Consider the following 19,833-nt stretch of genomic DNA (forward strand, 5'->3'; position numbering starts at 1 on the left):
CCCACCACCACCCCAGCCTCCCACTTTTCTTCCTAAGGAAAGCTCTAAAATAGAGTTTCAAAGGTTTCAACTCTCTTAACCAGTAGGCCCCCGAGATTCTGCCTTTTTGTGGGCACATGGCATTGACCTTATCTGCAGATCATCTCCGTGGATTATGTTTTCACTAGACATGCCCCTGGGGAAAAATATTGTCCAAAAAAAGGTCCTGTTCTAGACCCACCCAGAATGACATAATATTAAGTGTTTTCCATCTTCAACAGTGATACTCTTTTGAGAACTCACAGCCAGTTTGAATTTAGCTAAGTCCAATGTTTTCTTTCTCTTTTTGGTTCATAATTTCCCAGGGGCCTGCTACCTTCGTGCTTAGCTGAAAATGCAGCATTCTCCAGCAGAGAATGCTCTCTGGTATATTTAAAGCAATTAGGTCCCGGGACTTCCCTGGTGGTGCAGTGGTTCAGAATCCGCCTGCCAATGCAGGGGACACGGGTTCGAGCCCTGGTCCGGGAAGATCCCACATGCCGCAGAGCAGCTAAGCCCGTGCGCCACAGCTACTGAGCCTGAGCTCTAGAGCCTGCGAGCCAGAATTACTGAGCCCATGTGCCCCAACTACTGTAGCCCACGTGCCTAGAGCCCGTGCTCCGCAACAAGAGAAGCCACCACAATGAGAAGCCCGCGCATAGCAACGAAGAGTAGCCGCCGCTCGCCGCAACTAGAGAAAGCCGCGTGCAGCAACGAAGACCCAACGCAGCCAAAAATAAATAAACTAATTTAAAAAAAGAAAAAAAGCAATTAGGGCCCTGAATGAGAAGTTCAGTTATAGACAAAGATAAAAGATCAAATTTTAATTAGCTATGGAAATATTATTTTATTAAAGATAGAGTAATTATAAATTATTATAAAGTTATTTTATAAATTGAAAAGAAAAACAAAACCTTTCATTTTATGGGCTCTGTCTATATTTTGCCTTTACCTCATCATTTCACTTAATTCTCTCAAACACTGAGTTGAACGCTCTTATTCCTGTGTAAGGTATTTGCAATTGTGCTACAAATAGGTGACCAACTAGGGCTGAGGGGTTTCTTGGGATGTGGGACTGGCAGCTAAAAGTGGGCAAGTCCCAGGCAAACTGGGACAAATTGGTCACCCTAGAAACTACCCATCTATTTAGTAGCCTAAAACAGAATGATCATTTCTCACAGTTCTGTGGGCTGAATGGGTGGTGGTTCTGCTGTTTTCACCGGAACTCTCCATATGGCTGCTTGGCTGAGGCTGGATGGGATAAGATGTCTGGGGCCTCACCAGAGATGGCTGGCCCTCTTCCTCCATGGAATCTTTCATCACAGCACGGGGGCCTCAGGGTTCCACAGGGTAAGTGTGGAAGCTGCAGGGCCTCTTGAAACCATGCTCAAAAGTTAAGTATTGCCGCTTCGACCACATAGAGTGATGCAGACTCAGCGCCAGCCCAATTCAAGACATGAGAAAATAGACTTCAACTTTCAAAAAATCTTATTGAAAGATTCATTATTGATGAATTGGGAGATTGGGACTGACGTATATACACTAATATGTATAAAATGAATAAGTAATAAGAATTTGCTGTATAAAAAAATAAATAAAATTCAAAAATTCAAAAAAAAGGTAGAATATATACATTATGTGTAAGGAGTGAAAAAATATCACTAGAGATCTACATCATTAGAAGGATTAAGAGAATATAATAAACAACTTTGCTAAAAAATTTGATTACTTTCTTGAAATGGGCAAATTCCTTGAAGACAAAAACTCCAAAGCTCACTCAAGAAGGAGATTACTTGAATTAGCTCTATGTGTGTTAAATAAATTTAATTAATTAAAAAAAATCTTATTGAAAGATAGTGGACATACAATATTATGTTAGTTTCATGTGTACTACATAGAGATTTGACTTGCATACATTATGAAATGATCACACGAGAAATCTAGTAACCATCTGTCCACATACAAAGTTATGACAGTATTATTGACCATTATTGTGCTATACATTCCATCCTCAGGCTTATTTATTTTATAACTGGAGGTTTATACCTCTTAATCCTCTTCAGCTATTTCACCCACCCTCCCCTCTGGCAGCCATCCATTTATTCTCTGTATCTATGAGTCTGTTTTCATTTTGTTTAGTTTTTTAGATTCTGCATATAAGTGAGATCACATGTGGTATTTGTCTTTGTCTGACTTATTTAGTATAATGCCCTCTAGATTCATCCATGTTATTGCAAATGGTAAGGTTTCTTTTTTATGGCTGAGTAGTATTCCATTGCATTCCACACTTTTGATGGGAGGAGTTGCAGAGAATATGGTCATTTTTAGTCCATCACAATCCCCATCATATACATGAGATTCAGTAAATTTAAGTAACTTTTCCAAGACTACATAGCTCTTAAGTGGCAATTCGAGCCTTTGAACCCAGGTCTGTGTGTTTGAAAAACCCATGAGTTTTTCTGGGTTTGAGTCACCATGCCCTGGTGGGGTATAACTACAACATTCGATAATCCAGAGAGCAAATGGGTATTTTCCTGCAGTGCTGGTGTGGAGTGGTGGAGAACGGAGAAAGAGACATAGAAGCAGTGATCTGTGATGTCTGGATTACTGGCATCACAAGTTTGTCCAGTCTGTTTGGAGAATATATTTGCCTGATACTTGCCTGATTCTGTAAATATGTTCGGGCTCCTGCTGTTCTCCTGCCCCGTACTTGAGTACAAGCTTATTTCTAAAAGTAAATTCTTCAGTGGGACTCAGATATTCTATATTCTTGGCCTTGATGTTTCTCTTTCTCTTATGCATTGTAACATTCTTTTTCTACATAAGCCTTTGGATCATCTACAGTTTGAGAGTTTGAAAGACAGTTGTCCCAAGTCGGTTGTTTTCAAAGAGTGGGGGGTCCCTGAGTCCCTTTCAGGGAGTCCATGAGGTCAAAACTATTTTTATAATGCCAAGGTATTATTTGCTTTTCTCTGCTTTCATTCCATCTAGGGTGTAAAGTGGAGTTTTCCAGAAGCTAAGTAATGTGTGATACTGCAACAGATTTTAGTGGAAGCAGATATGAGAATTCCACTCCTTCCTACTAAGACATTAAAGGGACTTGAAAAAAAAAAACTAATGAAGTCTTCTCTTTTGTTCCTTTTTTTAAAAAAAGTTACTTTTTATTAAAAATGTATTTTTATGTTAGCATATTAAGAGTTTGCTGTGATTTTTAAATTAATACACAAATATTTTTAAAGTTTCTCATTTTGTTTCTCATAGTAATAAAATAAATTTTAACTTACTTTTAATTAAAAATTAATAATAGTCACAGAAGCTCTTTGGAGTCCTCAATTTAAGATAGAGTTCTGAAAGCAAAAAGTTTTCATTATTTTATTAGCTGCCATTTGCAAAGCTTGGGCAATTTGCTCTCTTTTAATCCTCCCAGCAAACCTATCAGGAAGGTACCCCATTAATCTCCTCCCAGAGGCATAAACTAGGGCTCAAAATCATTAGCCACACAGCTTGCATGCTGTGCAGCTAGAATTTGAAGCTAGTTCTATCTGACCCCAAAATCAAACTTGAAGGAATCAGTAACCTCCTTGCATGCAATATACCTGTTGCTTTCCTGGACAGAGAGGTTGAAGCAGAGGTCAAGAAGACTGGATGAATTATTTGAGATGGCTCAGGCAGCTAAAAGCCAAGACCTTCTGCTGTCTGTTCTACTCCTCATAGGGACTTGTCCTTTCAAATGGCAATTCCTTTTGTGAGAAAGGAATGCCTTCAAATTCAAATGATACTATGAACCTGGTGGAGGTCTGTTCCCCTTATAACAGGCATTTCTAATAGCACAGTATGCAGACTTTGCTGAGCACTCAACAAGGAAGAAACGTTTGTCCAGTTATCACATTCTAAACTGCCAAAATACATGTGCATTGCCTTAAGTTTTTCAATTATGTTACAGGTCAGCTTGTGCATTTTATCTGTTCGACTCTCTTTTGTAAAACAATTACAATGGTAAAAACAAAGAAACTATTGAGTACTTAACTATGCGTCGGTCACCGAGAGGAAGACTTGATACCAAGGTCTCTCTGAATCCTCACAAGAATACTCCCAGGCTGGCAGTGGGGTGTCCTACCTGCTTTACAGATAAGGAGATGGGCTTGCCGAGGGGAAGCTACTTGCCTGAGGTCACCCAGCTAGTAAGTAGGCGGTGAGTCAAGTATCAGACCCAGGTCCGGGTGGTTCCCAGGCTAAGATTCTTAACCAGCATGCATTGCAAGATCCTAAAAGGCAATGTCAATCTGTCTGTGGAAAGGAGTTCCCCAAAGTAAACTTGAAGTAGCCCAGGTAAATTAGGAAAGGGTCACAATTTTATGGTCAGAGATTTTAAGGAAAAACCAAGTGATGCAACCTCTTCATGTAATAAGAAAACAGATACAATTCTTTAATTTTGTCCTTAGCTTAACCCTTCACTAACATCCAGCAGCTCGGAGTGTACAGAGAAAGGCAGTAAATTCCTCATCTGTATCCCAGTGTGCCAACTGTTTTGGTTTTAATTGTGTCAGGTGTGTCTTCCTTCTGCCTGGAGGTCCTTCCTTAGGTTTGAAAATATCATGATCACATCAACAGTGTGAGAGGTGGTGGGAGAGCTGAGGTTCCACATGTGTCAACAACAGATGTGCACGTCTCCTGGAGCACTGGAAAAAAGAGTAATAGGAGTTCCCTTAGGGCTGTGCTCCACGTGCCCCAGGAGGGGATAAGGACGAAAGCCTCTGTAATTTATATTGACTGCTGAGGTAACCAGGTGCTTTCAGCAAGCATTCCAGTTGCAAATTTGGGTTTTAACAACCTTCCCAACAACCTCTGATTCCTCTTAAAAGTTAAGAGGGAAGAGATATGGGAACATATATATATGTATAACTGACTCACTCTGTTATAAAGCAGAAACTAACACACCATTGTAAAGCAATTATACCCCAATAAAGATGTTAAAAAAAAAAAAAAAAAAAAAAAACCAAAGGACATCACAATCAATTTGCTTGAAACCACTAAGGAAGAGAAAATGTTAAAAGCAAGCAGAGCAAAAATGACATTTTCTGTAAAAGGAACAGAGATAAGCATGACAGCAGATTTCTTGTTGCACGTGAAAAGACAGTGGAGTAACATCTTTTTTTCATTCAGTACTTTAAACTGTCAATCTAGAATTCTATATTTTGTGAAAATATCTTTCAAAAACAAAGGCAAAATAAAGGCATTTTCACATATACAACAGCTGAAAGAATTTATCATCAGCTCATCTGCATTGCAGGAAAAGTTAGAGGGAATCCTTCAGGCAGAAGGAGCATGTAATACTTTGATATGGAAAGAAATGAATGGCAACATGGTTCTACACAAAGGAATTAAGGACACTGGGAATAACTGCATGGGTAAATAGGTGATATTTTTCTATTCAGATACCTTTAAAAGACAGTTGACTGTTTAAGCAAAAATAATAACAGTGTACTGTGGGGTTTATACCATATATATATAAGTTAAATGTACGACAATAGTAACATAAAAGGCAGGAGGGGAATAGCAGCATTATTCATAAGTTCCAAAGATGAACAACCCAAAAGTCCACCAACAGATGACTGGATAAACAAAGGGTGGTATATACAGACAATGGAATATTATTCAGCTCTAAGAAGGAAACTCTGACACATGCTACAACACAGATAAACCTTGAAAACACTATGCTCAGTGAAAAGCCAGACCCAAAAAGTGGTTACCAGGGGCTGGTGGGATTGGGGAATGGAGGGAGTCATTTAATGGGTTCAGAGTTTCTGTCTGGGATACTGTAAAAGTTCTGGAGTTGGATGGTGGTGATGGTGATTCAACAGTGTGAATGTACTTAATGCCACCTAGAACTGGTTACAATGATAAATTTTGTGTTATGTGTATTTTACCACAATTGTAAAAACAGCAAACCACTGCATTGCAACAACAACAACAACAAAAAATCCAGGAGGGGAGAAATGGAAATATGCTATTGTAAGGTTCTTATACTATGTGTGGGGTGATATAATATCAATCGAAATTAGACCATGATACATTGAAAGTGTGTACTATAAACTAAAATAACCACTAAATAACAAAACAAGCCAACAAACAAGATAAATTGGATTTGAAAATACTCAATCCAAAAGCTGTCAGGAAAAAAAGAGAGAGAATTAAGGACAGATGGGGCCAGTAGACAACAAATAGCAAAATGATTGACATAAACCTAACCATGCGTATGGCAAAACTTACCAGTTTGTACATTTTAAATGTATATGGTTTATTGTTATCAATTATCAATTATACCTTAACACAGCTCTTAATAAAGTAACACAGGAGCCTGTGCATCTCTCCTGAAGTGCTGAGCTGTTCAGAGACATTGGTGTTGGCATATCCGAGCATTCTGTGTGTTTGTGTATGTGTCTGTGTGTGTGCCAGGTATGGCTCTCAAACGGTAATATGGCCTTTCTCACAAAACGTTCAAGAATTTGTCCAAAGTTAGGGAGACTTTACTCTTCTTTGGATGATACTTCAGCTCAAAGCATTTCAGGAACTCTGCATTTACAGTAACCTTCACAGACATTTTATGACTCACTAGAGATAATTAGTCTAATCATGTTGTGTAGTGATGCCGAAATTGGACTCCGCATACATGGTTGGTTCAGAACATCAAACTCAATGTCAAAAGACAAGGAAGAGGCAAAAGGTCCATTCAGGCTCTGTAGGAAGTTCCGTCAAGGAGCTCTACGGGAGTTTTGAGCATTTTTTTTAACAAGTGGAGAAAGAGATAATGCTCATTTTTATTGGCATTGTATTAAATAACTGGCTGGATTTCCCTGTAGTCATTGGTGATGGTGAGGTACACAGGTTTGGAGTTACAAAGACATTAATCTTGGCTCTGCCCACTCCTGTGTGACCCTGGACAAGACATTTATTATCTGTGCCTCAGTTTCCTTATTTGCAAAATTGGGATAAAGATAATACCTACCCAATGCGCTATTGTGAGAATTAAATGAGAAAATATATGCAAAACACTCAGAATTGTGCTGACACATAGAATGTAATGATAGTATAAAAAAAGTTTGATCCATTTATTTATTCTTTTGTTTATTGAATGCTCACTATATGTAGTTCTGTGCTAGACAGTGAGTATAATGACCAAAAACAGACATGGAATGGCCCCTAATAAAGTATGATCTTGTACCATTTCTTGTTCAGGAAGGGTAGAAAATCAGAAGCACATGGAAGTATAATTCCCACCTGGGGTAGTATGACTAAGGAAAGGTGTGAGCTCCTGAGGGTTTTGGGGTAAAGGAAAGCCTCGCTGAGGAAATAACATTGGAGCTGATATCTGAGGGTTGAGAGGGTGAGTTAATGAGATGAAGCGTGGGAGTAAGGGAAGAATTTATGCTAGGCAACAGAATAGCGCATGCAAAGGTCCTGAGGCAGGAAGGAGCATGGCACTTTAGTAGAGCTGGAAAAGATGAGTGTGGCCAGAGCTCAGAATTCAAGTTAGCAGTTGGCTTGTGATGAGTCTGGAAAAGTACATAAGGACCAGACCATGCTGGGTCTGGAGTCCATGGCATGAGAAGTCATTTCCTAATTTCAGACCAATGGGAACCCAGTGGAAGCTTTTAAGCAAGGGAATGATAAGATCAGATTTGTATTTAGAAAAAAACCACTTTGACTATTGTGTGGGAAAAGATTGGAGGGGAGGGACCAAGTGAGGATGAGGGAAGAGAGTTAGGATGTTAATATAGACAAGAAATGAAAGAATATTGGACTAGGGTGATAGTATGTGAAGATGATGCTAAGTGGGCAGATCTGAGGGAGAATTCAAATATTGAACCTGGCAAGACTTAGGGTTAAAGAAGATATAGGTGTCAAAGCTAAGCTCCTAGATGAATATTGACGAAGCTGATTAATAAGCAGCAAGTGAGAGTGCTAGAAAGGACCAGTATTTTGTTTAACTCAAGCATATGTTTTCTCATGTGTAGTGAGCTCTGTATTTTCTAGACAAAAAACACAAACAAAAACATCTGCATAAGAGTAGCATGTAATGCTTCCACAAATGAGTGTTAAGGCTCTCACTGAAAAAATCCCCCCAAAATGTGGAAGAAGAATTATTTCATTAGGATTCTGTAGATGTGGTGCATTTAATTCAGGAAGGTTATGGGAATGTAATACAAGATATGATGAAATGTCAGAGCTAGAATCATGTTGTTAGAAAGTGACTGTGTTAAATGAAAATAAAAATTCAACTTATCAAGAGTTGTGGGATGCAGCAAAAGCAGTGCTTAGAGGGAAATTTGTAGCATTGAATGCAATTAAATTAAAAGAGAAGACAGATCCAAAGTCAATAAGCTTCCACCTTAGGAAACTAGAAAAAGAGGAGCAAATTAAATGCAAAGTACATAGAAGAAAAAAATGATAAAAACTGGAGCAGATATTAATGAAGTTGAAAACAAAATCTGTAAAGAAAATCAGACAGAATCAAAAGCTGGTTCTGGTTCTTTGAAAAGATCCATAAAATCAATAAACTTCTAGTCAGGCTAGCTAAGAACGAAAGAGAAAACACACAGATTACAAATATCAGTGATGCAAGAGAAAACATCACTAGGGATCCCATATTAAGAGGATAATAAAGGAATATTATGAACAACTCTGTGCCTACAAAATTGATAACCTGGATGAAATGGACCAATTCCTTGAAAGGCACAATCTGTCAAATCTCCCGCAAGAAGAAACAAACAATCTTTTTTTTTTTTTTTACGGTACACGGGCCTCTCACTGTTGTGGCCTCTCCCGTTGTGGAGCACAGGCTCCGGACATGCAGGCTCAGTGGCCTGGCTCACGGGCCCAGCTGCTCCGTGGCACGTGAGATCTTCCCGGACCGGGGCACGAACCCATGGCCCCTGCATCGGCAGGCGGACTCTCAACCACTGCGCCACCAGGGAAGCCCTGAAACAAACAATCTTAATAGGCCGATATCTGTTAAAGAAATTGAATCAATAACAAACAACTGTCCACAACATAAAGCACCAGGCCCTAAAAGTGACTCCTGAAAGCATCAAGAGACAAGTGACTCATCACATGCAAGTGATCCTCAGTACAATTAACAACTTATTTCTCATCAGACACCATAGAGGCCAGAGGCAGTGGGATGAAATATTCAAAGTGGTGAAAGAAAAAGTCTGTCAATCAACAATACTATATCTGGGAAAATTATCCATCAAAAGGAGGAGAGATTAACACATTCAAGATAAACAAAAACTGAGAGATTTCATTGCTAGAAAGGTTGCCCTATAAAAAATAATAAAGAAAGTCTTCAAGGATGAAATGAAAGGGTATTAGAGGGTAACTTGAATCCACATTATAAGGATAACTACATGGGGGGCTTCCCTGGTGGCGCAGTGGTTGAGAGTCCGCCTGCCGATGCAGGGGACACGGGTTTGTGCCCTGGTCCGGGAAGATCCCACATGCTGCGGAGCAACTAAGCCTGTGAGCCATGGCCGCTGAGCCTGCGTGTCCGGAGCCTGTGCTCCGCAACGGGAGAGGCCACAACAGTGAGAGGCCCGCGTACTGCAAAAAAAAAAAAGAAAAGATAACTACGTGGGTAAATATAAAAGACAGTATAAATGTAGCTTTTGTTTGAACTTATTCTCTTATTCGATTTAAAAGACAACTGCACATATGCACACATAGCAATAATTATAAATATGTGTTGATGGGCACATAATGTATAAAGATATAATTTATATGAGAATAACAGCACAAGGAGTGGGGAGAGAATGGAGCTATATAGGTGCAAAGCTTTTGTACCCATTGAGATTAATTTGGCATTTATCCGAACTAGATTGTGGTAAGTTAAGATATTAAGTGTAGTCCTGAGGGCAGCCACTAAAAATATAACTCAAAAAAATTTAGTAAAAGAAGTGCCCAGGGAATTAAAATGGTATACTAGAAAATATCTTTTTTGGCACAAAAGGCAGTAATAGAAGAATAGAGGAGCAAAAAAGATTTAAGACATATAGAAAACAAATAGCAAAATGGCAGATGTGAATCCTACCATATCACTTACTATATTACATAAAAATGAATTATACACTTCAGTTAAACAGCAGAGATAAACAGACGGGTTTTTAAAAAAATTTTTCCAACCGTATGCTGTCTACAAAATACTTTAGATTGAAAGACGCAAATAGGATGAAAGTCAAGGATGGAAAAAGACATACAAATAGTAACAATCAAAGATGGAGTAGCTATGCTAATTTTGGACAAAATAGATTATAAAACAGAAGATTTTTACAAAGAGATATCTGATAATAATAAAAGGGTCAACTTACCAAGAAGGTATTATAATTGTAAACATATATGCACCTAACAGCAGATCTTTAAGCAAAAACTGGCAAATTGAAAGGAGAAATAGTTCAACAGTAATAGTTGAAGACTTCAATATCCTACTTTCAATAATGAATGGAGGCACTTCCCCAGTGGTCCAGTGGTTAAGGCTCTGTGCTTCCATTGCAGGGGGCCCGGGTTAGATCCCTGGTCAGGGAACTAAGATCCCACATGCCGCAAGGTGGCAAAAAAAAAAAAAAAAATGAATAACCAGGCAGAAGATGAATAGAAAACTTTAACAACACAATAAATCAAGTAGACTTAATAGATATCTATAGATATCTGTTCCACGCAACGGCAGTATAATACACATTCTCAAATGCACCCAGATTATTCTCCAGAAGAGACCATATGTTGGACCATAAAATAAGTCTCAATAAATTTAAAAGGATTAAAATAATACAAAACATGTTCTCTGTTGATGCAAGATCAAAAAAGTGGCAAATATTTTAATTTCCCAAGGGAAGCAGATTCAGATCTCTGTCTTGGTTTAATTCTAGTATTCCCACTCTAAGAGTTGCCATTCTCACTACCGCAAGAATTTCAGGTTCTTAACCTTAAATTCCCAAACTCCATTAATCCTCTTCTCATTTCTTAATCTTGACTTTTCCACTTTATACCAAACATCTTGAATTGGTCTGTGTTTCTCTTGCTGTGTCATGCTATCTTTTAAAGAAATAGTTGCCTTTGGTATAATTTGTGGCCTATGTCACTGATCCTCAACTATTTTCAATTTATTTTCAATGTCATTTTAGACATAGACACATGAAATGTGTGGCTTTCGAAATTCTTCCCTTGGAGTCTGTGCTCTACTGGTGGGTTCTTCTTAGCCTTCATGCAGGTTTGTCATGAGCTATTGCTCCTTATCTCTCAGTGTCTAGTTGCAGGTATCATCAGAAAGTAAACATTCTTCCTGCAGCTGCCTCATCCGCAGCCTACTTGTAATTTTATTTAAGCTTCCTTCTTTCAGAATCACGAGGCAGAAGAAAAAAAATTAGAAAACAGAACGATATCTTTGAGAGGCATTAGCTCCTCTCCCACATCCTATCCATTATCCGTGCTTTATGTTCTTTAATTTTACATCTGCTTCTTTTTTGCTTCTTAGTTCATTTAACTTCCTTCCCCTCCTGCTTACACCCCCTGAAGATTATAGGAGTTAGAGAACTCAGGGTTGAGATCGTTTTTTTGCTGGTTTATTGAAGTTGCATAAACCATGGAACCCTTCTTTTCAACAGATTCTACTTTGATTTTTACAAGCATTACAAGTAGGAAGTAAAAATCATTTTCAGGGGAGAAAGGGCCTAGAATTCATCCAGATTCTTTCCCAATCTCCCATGAACGTAATGGTTGCACACGCTAATCGTCATTCCCAAGATTATTCAACAGTCCACTCGGGGCAGACTCTACAGCTGCACATATTAGAGATGTGACTTCAGGCACGTCACTGCATCTCCTGGTACCCCTGCCCTCGTGTGTGCACCCCCTGGGGCACTCCAGAGAACTTTTACCCCAATCTGCCAGGTGAACTCAGTTGTGCAGAATATCAGTGGGTACCTTTCCCTGCCCTTCCATCTCCTCCTCCCCCTGGCTTGGCTCCCCTCCCAGTGCCAGTCACACATGCTCAGCCCTCGGTGCTTTAACAAGTGTAGATGAACAGAAGGTATCAGCCAGTCAGCAAGTGCAGTGAACAAAGTGTGTAACTGCCCGGAGACAGTCTACTCTCCTGAGCCACGCCGTCAACACCTGTCTCTTGGGCTCCTGAACCAGGTGGGCCTCATCATCCCACCTTCAGAGAACCCTCAGTCCTACCAGCTGCTGCCTGCCGAGCCTGTTGAAATCTCACCCATCTCACCAGCAGGAGTGTCCAGATTTCTTTACCTGGCAGCTGCCCCCTTTCTCCTTCCTCTCTCTCCCTTCCCAGCTGTCCTCAATTCTTCCTCCCTCCCTCCCTCTCTTTCCTTCTCTCCTTCCTTCCTTCCCTCCTTCCCTCCCTCCCTTCCTTGCTTCCTTCCTCTCTCTTTCTCTTTCCTTCTCTCTCGCTTGCTTGCTTGCTGTTGGACACCACTTCCAGCTTCTTTGTAACTGTTTCACAGTGCCACTTCCCACACGATGTGCCGCTTTCCACATGGTAGCCAAGGGTTGGTTTACTGTCTCATGACACTTGTGATAACAGGGATGTTGGACAGTGTGTACCAAGCTGTGATCTATCAATTAAAAGCCCTACAAAATGTTCTGTGGAGAAAGGGCCTAGACTAAATGCCTTTAGGAAACAGGATTCATGCCTCTGCTCACGGTGAGACCCACTGCTGATTCCTACAACAAAGGCTTAGACAAGTCCTTTGTTGTAAAGCCTGTTGAAACTGTTTATTTTCAAGCTCTCCAAACTTTTTGCTAAGGAGCCCTCTTTCTGAGTAATAGCCACTGACATGCAGCAGAAGTAGAGTCTGTGGAACACACTGTGGGAGACACTGAACTTGATGCTCTGTGAGGTTGGTTCCAGATCTAGAGCCGTAGTTTAGTCATTAGCTGACTGTTCCCTTGAAAGGCACATGGGCCATGGCAGGAATGAGGTGCTGGACAAGTAACTTTCAGTGGAGGAGGATGGGCCTCTTAGTCATGGTTCTTCAGAGACACAAAACCAATAGGATATGTGTATATATAAGTGTGTGTGTGTGTGTGTGTGTGTGTGTGTGTGTGTGTGTGTGTATGTATACATGTGTGTATATAGAGAGAGATTTAAGGAATTAGCTCACATGACTGTGGAAGCCAGCATGTCCAAAATCTGCAGGGCAGGCCAGCAGGCTGGAGACCCAGGGAAGAGCTGGTATTGCAGTTTGGGTCTAAAAGCAGAATTCCCTCTTCCTCAGGGGACGTCACTCTGTCTTCTACTAAGGCTTCAACTGAATGGAGATGCCCACTCACAATATGGAGGATTATCTGCTTTACTCAAAGTCTGCTAATTTAAATATTAATCTCACTTTTAAAATACCTTCATAGAAACATCTAGAATGATGTTTGTCAGATATCTGGGTAGTGTGGCCCGGCTAAGTTGACACATAAGATTAACCATCGCCAAGGGGAGGGTAATTAGGGTGGCTCTAAGTCCTTGATGGCTGTGAGCCTCTAGGGGAGGAGTGGGCACTAATGGACTGTGTCCAGTTTGTCTTTTTGCTGTGGCCCTGGCTGTAGCTGTGATGTTTCGAAAGCACTGGCCGGTAGGTCTTACTCGTTGAAAAATGTTCTGAGATTGATAAGTAGGACAGGGGCCGGGTGGCAGGTAAGTTATCCTGTGACATGGATGTGATCTGCCCATGGATTAGAGAGAATCTAGGATGCACTGTGAGGTCACATCTCTATCATACATGAAGGTATTATCCTTGGCTCCATAGGCGAGAATTTATGTAGCACATTTAAGTAAGACAACTGCAGGGGAGTGGGAAGGAGCCCTTAGTGAGTGACTGTAATGTATGGATGACTCCCTTGCCACTCCTCTCGTCTCCCTGGGAAAATGAGGATCAGATGGGGGTGGTGTAATTAGCACTGAAAGTGAAAAGATTTCACCCTTTCTCTCCTTTCTTCAGCTTTGGGGCACCTATGCTCTTTGGTTTTGTATGCTTGGCTGCCCCTTCTTTCCTTTATGAAGCTCAAGTTACTTTGGGGTCTTCCTCCAACCCCTTTTCAGAGGGTAATTGGGAGCCTGAATCATACCCTCAGGGTGACTGCACTGCCTGGTCCTGCACTGAAGCTACAGTCAAAAATTAGTCTCTGGCTCTTTAAAAATCCCTGCTTAGAGTTTGTTTGATGCGTTTTTAGGAAATTCTTTTATGATTGGCTTGAATCTGTAATTGATAAAAGGCTCTTGTCTTTTCAAAAGAAAGCAACCCAAAACAGAGCAAAGCGTGTGATAGGCGTGTGTGTTGCTGTGGAAATAATTGAATGAAAAGTTTATTTCCTACACGCCTATCGATCGTAAAGGCGGGAGGAGAATAAAGTAGGAGTAAAGAGGAGACAAAGGCTTAGGCTGTCATCAGCAGCATTGAGGAAAAAGGTCACGCAATGGTTTCTCCAAGGAGGCTGACCCCACTGACAGAAATGCCTCCAGTTTCCTTTTGCTTTTTCCCTGCGATGCAGGAGAACTTGCAGGAGAACCTTGGGATCAGAAGCTCTGGGAAACCTCTGATTTCAGTCCCCTGTGCAGATTGAAAAGACACTTTGTGAATCATGTAGAAACCAACTGCTGACATCGGGGATGGTGTCCAAAGGGGCTTTTGATGCCAGATTGGTTTAAAGTTCAAAAGCCAAAATCAAGCTTCTTTGAGAAGTTCCAGCTCCGGTAGGTTTCAGAGTGCGTTATTTAAAAGCTGTTCTATTAAAATTTGAGGACATATGTAACATTAATGGACAGATCCTTTATGTATTACTGAGAAATAATTGGTGTTCAAGTGTTTTATTTCTTCAAATATTATTCTAATTATATATCCCCTTAAATATAGTAATGGATAACTATGGGTAATATTTTTGTTTCCCATTAAAAGTATAATTTAACTTGAATCTGTCTGATAGAAGCATAAATGGAGGGATTACCAAATCATAAATGGAGGGATCACCGAATCATAAATGGAGGGATCACCGAATCATAATTTAGAAAGCTCTTTTCATCTTACCCTAGTGCTTGGCTGCACAGTATAATCACCTAGGGAACTTTGAAAAATCTCAACGTCCAGATCAGTTAAAACAGAATCTAATGCATGGGGCCCAGGCATCAGTATATTTTAAAACTCCTCAGAGGATTCCAGTGTGCATGGTTGAGAACCACTGATCCAAGTGAAAATAAACTCTGTAGGGCTGGTGGACCTCATACGTGGTAGTACCCGTTTTAAAAACCACCTCTCCGCACAGCACCTTCTCCCGGTTCTCCTGAGGCTCTACGGGTCCCACTGGGGCTAAGAGCTCAGGCTCCTTTCTGCCTTCCTTTCAGGGGCATCATGCAGACAAATGTTATCAGCCACTCTCTGGAATAAGAAAGCCCTCATTTGTAGCATCTGCTGATTTTCAGATTTTGTATTATGCTCCCGGCGGCAGGCATGGTCAGTTTCACCACGCGCTACCACTGAGCCTGGAGTCGGGAGGGAAAGGGGCACAGTCAGCTCTCACGGGCCAGCTCCAGACACCATGCCTCCTCTGTGCCCACCCTCAGATACCCCACTCTCCCTTGGGTGGCCACAGGGGTTTTGAGCCACATGGATAGATACTTTGCTGTTTGTATGATAAGCTGGCTTCTCCGGTGTTCTGCTCAGGTAACATAACACCTCCTCCCACTTAGAGAGTACAGATAAGATTTGGAAAACACCAAAGGAATGCGCCTAAGGCTAGGGATATTTGGGCAGTCGGCCTTCTTGCTGTAATTGATCATGTGAGCCTAAAGTGAGTCATAGATACAGCTCTAGGCACCTGAGCTGACGTGAGGTTCTTGAGCCTGCAGAGTTGAGAGCCAGGCTCTGAATCAGGATAAATTCACCAAGTTAACAGGGGAGCTCCTGTCCCTGATTCCCCTCCCCTCCTCGTTACCATGCACTTTCACGTAACTTTTCCTATTGAATCACTTCGACACCCTTAGGAAGGCCAAGCAGATCCTACCTGCAGGTGAAGAATTCCACTGAAGCTCAGAGAGGTTAAATGGGGTGACTCACCCAAGTTTGAGCAATTTGCCCAAGCTAGTAAGCAACAGGGTCAGGACTTGAACCCAGAGCTTCTGACCCTACGGTTAATGCTCTCCTGCCTTGCCTGTCAGCCACCTCCCCCTCTGCATGGGTCCAGTCAACTTAGGTAGCAGAGGAAGTGAAATGAAAAGTAGCAGATTCCTGCCTTCCAGTCTTGTGAACCAATTCTCTGCCAGTCCTGCTTTGGAAAGCATGCTTCCTGAAAAGAATGTGAGCTAACAAAAAACATGTTTCTTTAAAATATTAAGTTGAGGATGACATATGAAAGTCTTGTGTCATATGAACGGCTGATGAATTGTGATTCCAAAACTACAATCAGGAGCAACCTCTGCCGAAAATGAGTCGAATCCAGAGGACACCTGGGACTCTGAGAAGTGGCTACAGAAATATGGTTTGAAATCCCAGAAGCTGTCATTTTATGATGTCATTGCTGACTGCTCCTTCCGTCATGCTGATGGAGTTGTTGATATAAAAGCCAAACCAGAGAACGAGTCGGTGCAGACCAGTGCGGTAAGTGAAGTGAACCCCTAGACGGGGCTGCCCTGGGAGGGGCATCTAGGACCAGGGCTGGACCCAGGGCAGGACCAAGGTTGAAAGGCAGCATGAATGCTGCCTTTGACCAAGGATGCCCCTCTGTTCCCTGACGTACACTTTTCTGAATGCTACTTGTGGGAGTGGAGCTCAAGTCTGAGAATGGCTTCTGGATATAAGTGAATTAGACAATAATTATACATAAGCCAGGAGCTGTGCTTATAGAAATTCAGGCATTATGTCAAAAAAGAAGCCCTTTGTTTCCCCGTACTGAATGGAAGAGAGAAACTGCTGGTGAGTATGCCCCAAAACAGGCATTTCTACGGTCCTCTTGGACCGTCACTATATTGGAGCTACATTATTCAAGTGGCTACCAGCCAGCATTTACTGGATTTCCAGTAAACATAAAATTGTATTCTCTAAGGGGTTATAGCGTGGTAAGGGTCTATACTGTAAACTTTTGAAAGGTGTAGTTCCATTGTGACAATGGGTCTGAAAGGAATACAGCTTCTCAAAATGCCTGACTCTGGCTCGTAGTGGAAGGATAATGATCCGTAGTAGTGACTCCTAACCTTTAGTGTGCATGAGTCACTGGGTTTGAGGCCGGGCCCAGGAAAGTGCATTTATAACAATCCCCAGATGATGCTGAAGCTGCTGATCTGGGAGCCACACTTTGAGAAACACTGGTGTGTAGAACAGGACCCAGAAGACTGTCCGAAGTTTAGGATTATAGAAAGACTAAAAAGTGTCTCCATATGAAACAGAAAATCAGGGTAAAATGAATATTGTAAATTTGTAAAACTGAGGGAAATCTCTTTTAGAAGATAGTGAAAACCCAGGTACACACTGAAGTGAGAGCTAAAATGCAAGCCACAGAGCAGACATGTCAGTCACGGCAGCCCAGCAGAGACTACTTGGAGGGGAAATCAAGGTCCTTCCCAAATGCAGTGTCCCTTTATGTATTCTCTAAGGCTCTGATTCAGTGTCAAGATCATCATTGCAAAGTCTCTCAATCCTACAGAGGTGAAACCCCAGTCTCTTTGACACTCCCTCTTAGGCTGCATGGCCACTGGTTCCACACGTCCACCCGAGGAAGCGCTGTTTTTCTTTGGGGCCACATTAGCCACATGACGTTGTGTTTTTGCCCTCTGGTTGCCATTTACAGTGAACTGCAAGGAGGAGAATATCAAAATTGAATGAGAAAAAATGCAGAATTGATGCAAGACTTGTTTCCTGGCTTACATATTGGGATCCAGAGTAATTGCTACATTGCAGGGAAATCTCATTTGTGGGTTTCCTCTCCCAGTACCGTTTTCTGATTTTGTAGATCTTATTCAGTAATGTTATTAGTTCAGGAAATCATACCTAATTAAATTTTCATTTTTAAATTACGTTAGGCCCTGAATATTTTAAAATATGAATTTGTGTCAGTTTGAACATAGCTTACTGCAGGCTCCCAACAGTGTGGTATGCACAGGTCTTCTCTAATACTGATTTTATCCTTTGCTTTCTTGGCAAATTTAAATGAAACTTTACAGGGATGGTTTGAAGAATTTGGCTTTATAAATGGGGAATTTTACCTCAAAATTCTGACACTAACAAACTATAGTAAAAGTCGAGAAGTGTACAGTATAGCTGTCCTCGTTCACCAATATTGATGAAAAAGGGACAATTTTATCTTTTAATTAAAAAAGTTTTTTTTTTGCGGTATGTGGGCCTCTCACAGCTGTGGCCTCTCCCGTCGCGGAGCACAGGCTCCGGACGCGCAGGCCCAGCGGCCATGGCTCACGGGCCCAGCCGCTCCGCGGCACGTGGGATCTTCCCGGACCGGGGCACGAACCCGCGTCCCCTGCATCGGCAGGCGGACTCTCAACCGCTGCGCCACCAGGGGAGCCCGACAATTTTATTTTTAGTATTTGGGGCTATGTATCTGAAACTGGATTTATACCTAAAACTGTGATGTGTGTATAAGGTAGAAAGAAACTGAAGCTGTGAAATAGGTTGATCCTTTAGGGTTCCCCCAGACTCCCACTGGGAAGGACCCCCTAGACTTTTAACTATAGAAACTGCTTTGTAGGTATGGATCCAGGAAATTGAGACACTGGGAAATAAACGACGAAAAGTGCCTTTGCTGTGTAGTTTCTAGGACGGATGAGCAGGGGAGGAGAGGGGACAAAAGCGCATCTCTAATTAGGGAATTGCAGGCAAAGCCTAGTAGCTGGATGTCTTGGGGCACCCCTCGAAGTCACGTTGCATTCATGGGCACTTACGTTGCTTGAGCACAAAGCCAGCCCTGATGTTCAGAAACCCACTCTAGTCTCATCACTTATTCCTCCAACAAATATTTCTTGAACCGTCACTATGTACCAGGCAGTGTGGTGTGGTGGAAAGTACACCGGACTTGAATGAGAAGACTTGGGTGTAAATACTGCTTCTACCAGTTAATATGAGATGTTGAGCAAATAATTTAACCTGTTTGAGTCTCACTGTCCACATCTGTAAAATGGGTGGTGTAAAGTCTAAATTTGAAAATTGCACATATGAGCACCATGCCTGGCACTTAGGAGATGCCCACTAGATGTTGCCTTCCTTGTTTTCTTTATTACAAACATGGTGAGTCAGAAAGGAGCATTTATGGAATGCCTACCCACTCTATATGCAAGGTGAATATTTGTGTTCTTGTATCACACATGAGAAAATGAAGTCCCAGGGCCTCCAAGGGGTTAGACAACTCAGCTGAGATCTCGTGGCAGGTAGAGGCAGGGTTTGAATTCACATCTGTTGGGCTCTCAACACTGTGCTTTTCCCATTTGGACACTCTGGTGCCGGACACCTGCGTTCTCGTAACTTCTGGTCTGGTGTGTTTCCACTTGGAAATGCACAAGGCACAGTTGGGAAATGCCACGTGATGGGATTCCAAGTAGGGGGCACATGGTGAGACTGAGAGAGAGGATGTGTTTCTCCTTCCATCTTTGCACTGCGGTGGAGGCATGGTTCGCCTTCCTGCCTGCCTTGAGAACATCAGGACTGATCCCATTATGTGCTTCAACCCTGCCTACATCAGTCACCCCTGGACCCCTGGATTCTCATCCCTGTGTGGCTCTGGCATCCCTTCTGTGAGCCTCTTCCATCCCCCCCCCCCCCC

The 19,833-nt window shown here is 41.7% G+C and overlaps 1 protein-coding gene across 1 annotated transcript in view; it reads left to right on the forward strand.

Annotated features, from left to right (window-relative positions):
- VWA3B (von Willebrand factor A domain containing 3B) overlaps positions 1-19,833 on the forward strand; it is a 218,934-nt gene that overhangs the window by 83,903 nt on the left and 115,198 nt on the right. Inside the window, 2 exon segments of the mRNA XM_007466893.1 lie at positions 7,969-7,977; positions 16,480-16,667. Coding sequence (XP_007466955.1) covers positions 7,969-7,977; positions 16,480-16,667 — 197 coding nt within the window.

The sequence above is a fragment of the Lipotes vexillifer genome, unplaced genomic scaffold (genome assembly GCF_000442215.2).
Source record: "Lipotes vexillifer unplaced genomic scaffold, Lipotes_vexillifer_v1.1 scaffold28, whole genome shotgun sequence".
In the NCBI taxonomy this organism is placed as follows: Eukaryota; Metazoa; Chordata; class Mammalia; order Artiodactyla; family Lipotidae; genus Lipotes; species Lipotes vexillifer.